Source organism: Tachysurus fulvidraco, chromosome 20 (assembly GCF_022655615.1).
Source record: "Tachysurus fulvidraco isolate hzauxx_2018 chromosome 20, HZAU_PFXX_2.0, whole genome shotgun sequence".
In the NCBI taxonomy this organism is placed as follows: domain Eukaryota; kingdom Metazoa; phylum Chordata; class Actinopteri; order Siluriformes; family Bagridae; genus Tachysurus; species Tachysurus fulvidraco.
In genome coordinates, this window is record NC_062537.1 from 1,174,277 (window position 1) to 1,186,776 (window position 12,500).

The 12,500-nt window shown below is 40.3% G+C and overlaps 2 protein-coding genes across 2 annotated transcripts in view; one reads left to right on the forward strand and one right to left on the reverse strand.

Annotated features, from left to right (window-relative positions):
• Positions 1–4,778, forward strand: part of LOC125139713 (protein mono-ADP-ribosyltransferase PARP14-like) — a 9,002-nt gene extending 4,224 nt beyond the window's left edge. Inside the window, exons 6-11 of the mRNA XM_047804548.1 lie at positions 303–2,320; positions 2,466–2,556; positions 2,675–3,289; positions 3,424–3,569; positions 3,646–3,820; positions 4,029–4,778. Coding sequence (XP_047660504.1) covers positions 303–2,320; positions 2,466–2,556; positions 2,675–3,289; positions 3,424–3,569; positions 3,646–3,820; positions 4,029–4,303 — 3,320 coding nt within the window. The 3' untranslated portion in view covers positions 4,304–4,778. The remainder of the gene's footprint in view (positions 1–302; positions 2,321–2,465; positions 2,557–2,674; positions 3,290–3,423; positions 3,570–3,645; positions 3,821–4,028) is intronic.
• Positions 4,779–6,815: 2,037 nt separating this feature from the next.
• Positions 6,816–8,797, reverse strand: hrh2b (histamine receptor H2b). Its single transcript, XM_027158680.2, has 2 exons — positions 8,030–8,797; positions 6,816–7,865 (listed from the first exon to the last, which is right to left on the reverse strand). Exons 1-2 carry the CDS (start codon positions 8,648–8,650, stop codon positions 7,512–7,514), a joined length of 975 nt encoding a protein of 324 aa, XP_027014481.2. The 5' UTR covers positions 8,651–8,797; the 3' UTR covers positions 6,816–7,511.
• Positions 8,798–12,500: the final 3,703 nt, after the last annotated feature.

Sequence of the window (12,500 nt, forward strand, 5' to 3'; positions counted from 1 at the left end):
AGACAGATTAGCCTGCAGGACTAAAACTCACAGGACTGTATTTCTTGCACTGCCTGATGTTTGATTTGAACATTACCCAAAGCTCTTGTCCTATATCTGCATGATTTGATGTATTACACTTCTGCCATATGATTGGCTGATTGAAAAAAGACTGCATGAATGTTCTCTCTGTGGAACTATAAGAAATGTTGACATAGTGAGTATCCAGGCATGGCTACATATTTCAATCTTATTAATTACACCATACATTATATTTGTATAGATCATGCCATTAACCTCATGTTATTCTTTTTTTTTTTTAGTTATCCCAAATGCCTTTGGAAAAAAACATGTCATTCGCAACACTCCACTTAATATATACCCATATTTCCCATCTTTGGGTTTGGTCTTGTACGGCAAAGACAGACCAAAGAGGACCCTGTCAAAACCATTTACATATAAGATACATCCTGCTAAAGGAATGGCAAAAGATATTGAGGTGTTGAAACCGATATTAAAGACTCCTTTAAAGAATGCATCAATTCAGATAGAAAGGGGAAAGATGAAGATCTCTGATAGCATTATTATGCCTCCTGCCATATTTTACTTATTTCAGCAGGATGGACTGCAAACGTACGCTTCAGCCAAATATCCACAGCTGGAGCTGACATACAGAAAGGACAAAAATCAGTTGCAGTTAGCTGGGCTTCTTGTGGAAATTATTGAAATCAAGAATTTCATTATGGAACGACGATTTAATATGAAAGAGAAGACCCTGAAATTGGATTCTTCCTTGCTGAAGTTCTTGAGCTCAGTGGACTGTGAGCAAATGTCAAGAGATCTGTTTACATCCAAGGATATTAAAGCAGTCTACAGATTTGAAAATGGGGAAACTGTTTTGACAGCAACTACAGACAATTCACTGGCTGATGCTGAGAAGAGTTTTCAGATGATGCTGACATTACAAAGATTTCCCATAGAAGACCTGACTGTGCTTGAAAAGAAAGAATGGCAAGATCTCACAAAAGAGCTTAACGAGTCATACAACTCATCCAGGAATATAACAGTGCTTATAAAGTCCTCAGAGGACAGGAACACAGTTGAGGTATGTGGCTTTCAGGAACCAGTCAGAGAAGTCAGTAAGAGCCTGAAGGAATTTGTTAATAAACATTCAAGGATAGAAGAGTCCATTCGTGTCAAATGTTATGCAGTAGTGAAATTCATCAAAGAGAAGAAGCCCCAAGTTTGGCAGAACTTTCTAAAGGGCGATAAACTGAACATACAATTTGACTCAAAAAGGCCCCTGATTCGAGTGTCTGGAGAGCGTCTTCACGTTCAGCCTGCGCTAATGGCTTTTCAGAACATCACAAAAAATCTTCACACTGATAAGCTTACGATCAGAAAGGCCGGAGTCAAAAAGTATTTCCAGGAACAGGGTTACATGGTCTTCATGATGATAAAGGACCACAGATTTGTGGTTGTGCTTGAGGACGATTCTATGAGGGAAGAATTTGAGGAGAGTTACCATGAAGAGAGCTATGGTGCAGGTACAGTGAAAGATCCTGGACAGCTTTTCTGTGAGGTTCGGACTCCTGGTGGGATTGTCATCAAAGTCCAGAAGGCTGATATTTGCCAATTAAAAGTAGATGCTGTAGTCAACTCTGCCAATGAGGACTTGAAACACATTGGTGGTTTATCATTAGTGCTTCTGAATGCTGCAGGTCCGTCTTTACAACAAAGCAGTGATCAATATATCGCTAAACATGGGAAACTGTTAACTAGGAATGCTATTACTACAGAAGCAGGCCACTTGCCATGTAAATATGTAGTGCATGCTGTCGGTCCCCGCTTATACAGTACTGACAGATTAACCGCTGTAAAGCAACTGAGACAGGCTGTGAGGGAAAGTCTGAACCAAGCTGTTTTAAATAGGTGCTCCTCTATTGCAGTCCCTGCCATCAGCTCAGGGATATTTGGCTTTCCTCTTGAACTCTGCACTGAAACGATTGCTAAGGAACTGCATGCATTCATTGACCTCCAAATCCACCAAGGTATCATGAACTCACTGAAAGAGATCCACTTGGTGGACAATAATCCGAAGACTGTTGGTGCCATGACGCAGGCTGTTAAAAAGGAGTTTACAGACTTTAACCCCATAATGACATCTTCACATCAAATGGGCCATGGCCATGGTCACCATGGTCAGAAGGCTCTAGGTGATGGTAACCGAGGTCAGGGGTCTCGTGGACAAGATGCTGGTAGACATCATGGCAATTGGAACAGTGGTAATGGCTCACGATTATACAGGGCAAAAGATTCTGAGGAGTTTGGAACAGTCCAGGTACTTGGAAAAGTTGCTCAACTTTTCAGGAATTGGTTTCTCCATGTGTGGCATAATAGTAATAATAATAATAATAATAATAATAATAATAATAATAATAATAATAATAATAATAACATTTTTGTCTTATTAATGCTTTGTAAAGAGCTTCAGAGGTGAATGGCTGGGTTCCGTCATGAGAAGAGCACATGCTGTTCAGCAATCACCACCTCCTGTTAGATCACAACAGTCTGCTGGTGAGCGTCTCATCCTTTAATTATAATAAGATGGAAACTATATCCTGTACAACTGCTAAACATATTCTGTTCTTCTTTTACTGAACCAAACATGGATTGTGTTTTGGGGAAATATTAGACACTTTTGCCAGCTACTTCAAAAGCCCCAATTCAGAAGCTTCTGCAAATGAAGAATTCGTGTTGGTGGGCGAGGAGTTTGAGCCTGTCGTGTTTCAGCTGTGTGGGGAGAGTCAGGAGGACCTGAAGGAGGCGAAAAACCTGATCACCAGCTTCAGTGTGAAGGAGCACATGAGCTCAAATATCCAGCATTCGGCTATCAGCAACTTCAGCCAGGAGGAGGCTGATGTGCTGAGTAACCTGCAGAGGGAGCTGACGGTCAGCATCGAGCTCTCAAAGAGCGGCCCTGAGCCAGTGCTCACAGTAGAGGGCCTGACGCGAGACGTGGTGAAGGCCGAGTGCCAAATACGGGACCTGATTCGTAAAGTGGAGAAGAACATGACACGTCAACGTGACGCTTTCTTACTTATGGGCCAAGTGGAGTGGCAATATCAGGACAGTGGGAAATTTGTGCCTTGTGATATTCTGACTAACTACGACCTGGAGCAGGCACTTCTGTTTAAAAAACCTTGTTTAACGATCAAAATCAATAACCATCCTTATGAAGCCGACTTAATCACTGCGAGAGCTAAGGGGAAGCATGGAGAGATTGAATTGGTCAGGATTGATTTAAAACGTAAGACATGATTCTCTTAATTCTCATAATGTGTAGAGGAATGAATAAAAATTTTTAAGGACTTTTCACTTCCTTTCGTTTTCAGACTCAGTGCTGATTTGTACTAATTCGTTTGTTTTTTATTAATTTTTTAGAGCAACCTTCTGTCTCTCTGCCTAGTCATTGGGAGGACATGAAGGGAAAGTTAGTTTTGAGGGTCAAAATCCAACAAGGCAGTCAGGAGTATGCAGACGTGGAGACGTCGTTTAGGAGAACAGGACTGACCTCAATCATCCTGAAAGTAAGTCATTAAAAAAAAAAGAGACTCCATACGTGTTGTTTATCAAATCGATCTGCTAATTGTCCAACATCCTCAGATTGAAAGAGTTCAGAATGAGATTCTGTGGAAGAACTACATGAACCAGAAGGAGCTCCTGGAAAAAAAGAACAACCACACAAACAACGAAAAGCTGCTTTTTCACGGCACTGGCTCAGATAATATTGATAAGATCAACGATCGAGGTTTCAATCGCAGCTATGCTGGGATGAACGGTATGGATGAGGAACTAGAATCAAACTGCTGAAATTAAGTACATCAATAAAATCAATAATGAACTCAGTGGAATAGAATTTAAGAGAATTTAACAGTCAGTTTAAAACAGTCAGTATTTACTATAAATTTACTTTTACTATTAATGTAATAACATTGATTTGTATTGCAACATTTTTAAATAAATTTTTAATGTTGTCCTGTCTTTAGGGGCTGTGTACGGGAACGGTGTGTATTTTGCTGTTGACCCGAGTTACTCTGCCCGAGGCTACGCCCGCCCTGACATGAACGGTCACAAACGAATGTATCTGGCTCGTGTTTTAGTTGGTGACTTCACCACAGGGAAAGCTGGACTCCTCACACCTCCTGCCAAGAACTCCGCCCGCACGGACCAGTACGACAGTGTCACTGATCCAAGTCAAACAATGTTTGTGATCTTCCACGATGTTAATGCTTATCCTGAATACCTAATCACTTTCCAGTAAGGGCTGTGTTTACACTGATGCTATCTGAATTCTATATGACCTGCTTTTAACACTGTGGGGTTCAATTATTCGCAAAATATGTACAATAGATAAAATGTAGAGTTTTGAAAATGAAGATAAGAGTGTATGAATGCTTAAATATGATACAACGTGATCAAATGTTTAGAGTTTTTTTTCATTTGGATTCATTATATAATAAAGAACGTCTGATGCTTTCGTTGTCATTTTGCTGCTTAGTTTGCATTTTGGAATTGAATGTTTATGATATAATCGGTGGATCAGTGAGGAAACAGACAAAGCCATACAGTAAAATGTTGAGCTTCTGTTACTGTGCACATTGATGGTGTAGGAAACTGTACATTGTAAACAAATGCTGTGACTGTTTGAGGTCTGTCTGTTGCACAGAGTACATGTTGGCACCTATGTTCTCTATTTAAGACCATCGAGAGCCAAATAAACATTTACTACACAATCACAAAGACTTTATTTTTTCAATACAGGAATCCAATGAATCCAATCCAATGATCTTCTGAAGAACACGATAGAACCTGACTACATTTCAGATCTCTGTAGAAATGCGCATGGGATGAGCAGAATTTAGAGATTTCAGATTTCAGAGCCATGTGCTGAATATTAAACAGTAAAAATGCTGCTGGGGGGAAATGTAATGAACCATTCACTTAACATGAAGACTTCAGTAAAGTAGATACAATAAAAGTTATGAATCCAATCTGATGTGTCTGATCTAATATACGAGGCTTTCTGGTTTTGAATTGGCTTTTGGCGACTCTGTAAATTCCTCTCTGCAATACCTCACTTCTCCACAAGAGGTCAGGAAACACAAACACTGTAAGAGAGATCACTGAACATTTCCATTCCCAATATATTAACTTTTTTAGTTTCTTACAGGGAGAGAGATATTTCTTAATAACCGTTCCAGTTCTACATATAGCATGACTTCATACTGTTTTCAAAGACAATAACAGTGTGGTCTGACCTCGACCTAATGAACAACAGATTCGAATATTCTTTTCGAATATTGAGACTAGACATTTAGAAATAGAATTTTTTTTCCTAAAACCTATTAAATAAAGTTAAAATGTGAAAACGCTGTTTGGATAAAAAAAAAAAAAAGGTTTTACTGCAGATTTTGTTACAAATGTAAGATCAGATAAAAATAACTTTTTTTTTATTATTCATCATCTGATCTTACATCTGGGGGGCACGGTGGCTTAGTGGTTAGCACGTTCGCCTCACACCTCTAGGGTTAGGGGGTTCGATTCCCGCCTCCGCCTTGTGTGTGTGGAGTTTGCATGTTCTCCCCGTGCCTCGGGGGTTTCCTCCGGTTTCCTCCCCCGGTCCAAAGACATGCATGCATCTCTGGAAAATTGTCCGTAGTGTGTGTGTGTGTGAGTGTGTGAGTGAATGAGAGTGTGTGTGCCCTGTGATGGGTTGGCGCTCCGTCCAGGGTGTATCCTGCCTCGATGCCCAATGACGCCTGAGATAGGCACAGGCTCCCCGTGACCCGAGAAGTTCGGATAAGCGGTAGAAAATGAATGAATTAATGATCTTACATCTTATAATAATAATAATAATAATAATAATAATAATTCAAGATAGATTTTGGATATCCTGTCCCTCTGTGCTCTTCTACACTACAGTAATTTGTAAAATCTCTTTAAATGCTGCAGAGTTCATCCTCCATCTCAAGTACAGTTTTGTTTTATAAACTTCATCCAAACACTGAACCAGAATATCCACTTCACTGCTCCAAATTCTCTGAAAGCACTCCATCTTACACGTGTTATTCCCTCACAGAACATTCTGTCTAATTTCTGTAAGCTCATTATTTTTTTTATCTCACATTCTTGTCTCGCTGTAGGATGTTGTAAAGGCACAAAAAAAAAAAAACAGATGGTGTGGAATAACATAGAAGAAGATGTGAAAACCAATCTGGATTCTAAAACAATGATGAAACATCTATTGTTTGTGCATCATTTATGCTGTTACACAAGTCATCCTGAATCTGTTTGATTTTAAATAATGAAATAATACGTTTCTCAGAATTCTCTACATTCGCTTGGTGTTTCTATTTACAATGAGTTAATTATTTACAAACTGAGGAGAATTATTTTTAAAAAGGTGTAGCCACATGTAATACATTTAGTCCATGAGATAATACAAATTAAATTGACAAGATAAAACACAGAGATCTTATCTATTGTGACCATGAGATAATGTATCAAGGCCAGTCTGTAAAATAAATAGGCCCTGAGTTAATACTTTAAGATAATATACTTTTGCTATGGTATAATATGTTAAGGGCTACAAGATAAGCCCATGAAATAATGCAATAAAGCAAAAAATTAATATTTTGAAGCCACTTAATAATACGCTTAGCCATGAGATAATATACGGTGGAAATGAGATGATTCACTGAGGTTATTAGATTATAAATTTAGAAGTTCATATTGTAAGGCTACTAGTAATACATTGAGGCCATAAGATACATCTGTGGCACTAGGTAATATATAAAAACCATGAGATAATACATTTATTAAATGAGATAATATATTGATTACATGAGATAAGACATAATAAAGTGACAAATTTGAATTTGAGGCTAATAAGTAGTACATCGAGTCCATGAGATAATAAATTGAAGCAACATGATAATATGCTCAGGCCACAAGACAGTATTTTATTTTATTTACATTTTATTTGACATTTTTAATTAAGAAAAAATGCCACATATAACACGTAGAGTTCACTGGTATCTTGTGGCCATGACTTCTTGAGACACATGACTTCATATATTGTGGAATATCAGACTTATCAGCATTATCTCATGGCCATATCTTATTAAAAATAAGCACCATGTCACCTCAGCAACTCTGTCGATGCTCGTGTTTTCATCCTCTTCAGTCTTAAGAAGGAATCATCAAAGGAGTTCCATCTACATACACACCAATCAAGGAGACATGAAGAACTCTGACAACACTTTTATTCCAGATATCTTCTCGTGACATGTTGCGTTTGTGTCAATGTTATTTATTCAGGCACAAAATTAAAGCAAATGTGAATATCAAAGCTAAGTGGTATGTTCTGGTCTTGCGTCATCATTCATATCTTCCTGGTGGAGATCCCTCACCATGGAAGACTTGCTGCATTTGTTTTCACTCTGAAACTTGTTAGAAAAGATGCTTCTTTATTTTCCTGGGGTTCTGTTGGACATTGAAGTATTCTTGTGTGGGTTCCTGCAGTGCAGCAGATGACCGTAGGCATGTCTGAAGTCTCGGTTCAGGGCCGGGTACAGGATTGGGTTAAGGGCCGAGTTAAAGTAACCCAGCCAGAGCACTATGGAGTACGCCACTTGTGGTGGCTCCGTCTCACGCCTCAAGCCCATGCAGGTGAAGAAGACGATGTAAGGCAGCCAGCAGACAATGAAGACTCCAAGCACGACAGCCAGAGTCACGGTGGCTTTGTGTTCCCTTAGTGTGGCCCCCCTCAGACATGTCGATGAACGAGTGCCGGATGGAGTGGCTGCACGAATACGACGGACCTGAAGAAGACAAAGATCGAGGTATAAAAGGATGAACTTTTTTTTTTTTTTTTATTCATTTGATGCAAGTGTGTTTCAGAGGAAAACAGTTTGTGTATAAGACACAAAAGATGTACAGTATATAACTCATTAGTTTCTCTGAAAATAAACTAAAGATCTTGTACCTGTTCACGTGCCATGCTGAAGATGCGGTGGTACATCCCACACATGAGCAGCAGAGGGAAGAAGTAGATGCAGAAGGCGACGAGCAGCACGTAATTATTGTTCCACTCGTAACGGCAAGTCCGACCCTTGTCTCCCTCATCCCCCATTCTCCAGTCATTTTTCTGCACTTGGAAATCTGTTGTGTTCCAGCCCATGTGGATGGGAGTGAAGGCCACTGTAAGCGAAACGATCCAAATAACCAGAATCGCTGCTGCAGCTCGTCCTGGTGTAAGCCTCGTGGTGTAGCTGAGTGGCGCAGAAATAGCCAAGTAACGATCTACACTGATGGCAAGCAAAGTGAAGATGGAAGCGGTGCCTAATGTCACATCTGCAGAGAGATAGATGTTGCAAACGGTGCCCCCTAATGGCCAGCGACCGCTGTGCAGCTCTAACGTGGCGCTGAGAGGAAGCACGAGCAGGCCGACTAGCAGATCCGTCACAGCAAGAGCCACCACGAAGCAGCTGCTAATACGGTGAAGACGGCGACTCGTACAAACCGCTAAACACACCAACACGTTTCCAGCTACGGTGAATGCGATGAACATCACGAGCACCAACCAACGGAAATACATGGAGACCATGATTCCTGCAGTCAATCCTGAACGCCTGCCTGACGCTGTGCTGGAATCAGAATCAGACTAAAAATGATTTAAATACAAGACAATAAATATTAAATAGTGTGTACACAGGAACTTTGTAGAATATCAGGATACTTTACTAGCCGTTAGAAGTCTTCACGGGTCCACTTAGATCCGAATGAAGCTAATTTTCGTTGAAACAGACCTGTCAATCTATTTTGGATCCACTCTGTAGTGGTTACTTTAGTGTAGAGTTACGCAACATTCGGGTCCAGTCGGGTAAAAAAAAATTGCCAACGAATCGGGTCGGACTCGGGTCTAATTTTTTCGGGTTTGTCTCGGGTCGGGTCTTTCATAAATAAATTATGCACGTCGGATTTGGGTAAAAAGTGATTCGGGTCACTTCTACTAGCCGTAACAGAGCAATCAGTCCAACATGATCTTAATGGCTGTTTTTGGGATTATGAGATTTTATAAAAGACATTTGATGTTTGTTTAAGATGATGTCTCTAGTGTTCTGCTTTGTAACCTCCAGAAAAAAAATCTGTTACTGAAGGATTTCCAACATTTTCAGGGCTGAGTATCATAAAGCTACATTTATTTCTCTCTGAATAATTTGCAAAAGCGTTGAGAGAAAGATAAAGTATGAAGTGTCTCTCTTTAAGAAACGGAGACACACTTTTGGAATAAATCACACTTTTAAATGATTCGACAGAAATGTACGAGCAGGTTATGAATTTGTCCTGGGGATGGTGATCATGTGATCTTTGCAGTATAATGCCAAAAAAAAAAAAAAAGAATAAAGAATCTTCTGGCAGATGAGCTTGTAAGATTGTAAGAGGGCAAAAATGTTAATGAATGCACTTTCTCCTGATGTGTTGCAGCACTGCTTCTTCTGGAAGGTCACCAAAGGAAATGAGTTGCAAACCGAGCTTTCGTCTTCCCGAGCCGTGCGTCATGCTGCGACCGCTCGGGCTTACGAAAGAACGGGCGGCGCAGATGAGAAAATTCCTGCTGCACGTTTTTAACATGTTACATTAACGAGCGCCGTGCATCCGGATTTCCTGCAGCTTTAATGGAAATCCGTGTTCAAGGACATTTGATCCAAGTTAGCAAACCTTTTCCTCAGATTGTTTCCTCAGACCATTATCTTAATGATTTTTAGAATATTTCCTTAACTGAGTTGCTTGATGTTCCTGCAGTAGGAGAAGTTGAGACACATATGACCAGGACAACGACGTTGGCAGCTATTAAGACGGATGGGAGGAGGACCGGGCCGCTAAGAGCCACTCCATCACACGCTGAGACGGCGAGCGTAATGAGATCAGAACTTCAATGAGATTACACACAGACAGTTATACACTGATACGGGCTTCGGTAAACATCACTTCTGAACACATTTACTTCACCGGGGCATGAATTGCAAATCACAGCATGCTATTAGGCCTAGATGTGACACCTTATTTTCCAATTGCACCGGAATTACACATTAAAACTGTGAGAATGTCTTGTATCATATCCAAAAAACGCGAATTATTGAACAATAGTGTTCTGTAGACAGTTTGTTTGACCTCATATAGTTTCTTATTGATTCACACACACACACACACAGACACACACACACACACACACACACACACACACACACAAACCAAAACATGACCCAAAATATTACCTCTGTACTGTACTGTATATGCTGATAGATAAGGTACAAGGGTGCCAATATTTTTGCACCCCAATGTAGGTACAGCTACAAAACTCACTAAAACGTCACTGTATTGTGTTCAGTCATGTTACAGAGAGAGAAACTGCATGTTATTTTAGAAAAAAAAAAACAGGAACAATTTCATCTCCATCTGCTGCCATCAGCCTCATGGCGTGCGATGCGAACCTCTCGCCTCCGTCTGCAGAGTCAGGAGCGATTTCGGGTCTTTCGGCTTCCTCCCCGCCTGCAGATTTAAGATCAACCGCAGAGTTTACACATGCTTCACACACATCGTTCGTCTCAGCACGAGACACGGTTTTAAATTCATGTTGAAACGAGGCCTCGTCTACGCCGGCCGACGCCGCTCGCTTATTTACGCTCCCAATAAAACCTGACAGGTTCCTGCATCTCGGAATCTCAATATAATATAATATAACATAATATAATACAAGACCGCCTTATTTTCTGCATGCTCGTAAAAATGCGAAGGAACCCATTTAAGGCTGCAGCAAAAAGAAACAGATATTTGAGTAGATATCTTCAAGAAGCTTCTGGATACCGGCTGAAACTCTGACCTTCTCTGAAACTCTGACCCTCTCTGAAACTCTGACCCTCTCTGAAACTCTGACCTTCTCTGAAACTCTGACCTTCTCTGAAACTCTGACCCTCTCTGAAACTCTGACCTTCTCTAAAAAAAAAGAAATCCTCCAGGTTTATAGGACATTAAACCACAGACTCCGGCACTGAGTTCTGGATGGTGATCGGATGTCAGGGTTTAACGAATTAACTCGTCGTTTCTATAGTAACAGCTCATTCCCTGGATGCTCCACATTAACAAATGAATTCTCTGTTTTTCTCGAACGGGTCTTTGGGACAGGACAGCTTATTTGACTCAGAATCATTTAGTGATGCTTTGTTTTATTTGAATTTTTTTTTTTGTCATATTAATTTCCAGAGAAAGAAGGAGAAGCCGGTGAGGTTAGGGTTAGGGTTAGGGTTAGGGTTAGGGTTAACTGTAAAGGAAGTGAGAGCAGGAAATAAGATGCTTCACGATTCATCAAATTTTACTATATGAGTATAAAAGTAACGACGAGGCATTACACACACACACACACACACACACACACACACACACACACACACACACACACACACACACACAATCCTCGTATACAAATGACTACAACAGCCATAAAGCCAGAGTGTAATATGAGCTAAATTGATGCTCGGTCACATGCTGAGACAGAGATTGTGCTCTTTAGCACAAAATGACATCAAGCTGAGAGACTGACATGACAGAATACATAACCAAAACTATAATACATTATATTTCTTCTTCTTCTTCTTGTTCTTCTTCTTCTTCTTCTTCTTCTTCTTCTTCTTATTATTATTATTATTATTATTTTTTATTATTTTTCCTTTTTACTAAACTGTCTAAATTTCTGCCATAACGTCTAAAAGATCAGATCAGATCTGAAGCATCCACTGATTTCAGACGAACCCTCTGCTCGCTGTAATTACAAGAGACGCAGAGTTTATTTCTCTTCTTATACAGAGTCTCGATCTTGTTTCTGATTGGCTGATGATGGTCAAGTCTATCGTCGTGTTTAGAGACCTCAGGTTTGTGAAATCTTTCACTTTGCTACTTTTAAGATCTGACAGTTGTGGTTTAGGGCTGCGTTTACATCCTGATGTATCTGTAACTCTCTCTCTCTCTCTCTCTCTCTCTCTCTCTCTCTCTCTCTCTATTACATCATCACACAAAGCAGACACATGATCCACATTTTACTCAGTCACCTTGGATGACGTGGAAACTTTTCAAATGTAATAAATTTAGCAGAAATCTCCGTACAGTAACAACCTTCAAATCATTCCCAACTATTATTAACTTACTCGCGTCGTACGAGTGTGCGTCGTGAGTCCTGCAGTCCAAAGTGTGTTCATTCCTCCAGGATCCTTCGTCCTGCAATCTGCATTTAAATCTTCTTTTCTTCCCTTTGCACTTTTGCCTCTCTCTCTCTCTCTCTCTCTCTCTCTCTCTCTCTCTCTCTCTCTCTCTCTCTCTCTCTCTCTCTCTCTATCTCACTCACTTGTCCTCGACCTCACACTTTGTCTCCTCATGTCCCCTCCCACCCCTCGGCTCATACA

What these genes read in the sequence shown, in the direction of transcription:
- hrh2b (XM_027158680.2), bottom strand. Translation starts at nt 8,650, where the DNA reads ATGGTCTCCATGTATTTCCGTTGGTTGGTGCTCGTGATGTTCATCGCA. An exon ending in TCAGCATGGCACGTGAACAG is followed by an intron (nt 7,866 to 8,029) that starts GTACAAGATCTT and finishes TGTCTTCTTCAG; the next exon opens with GTCCGTCGTATTCGTGCAGC.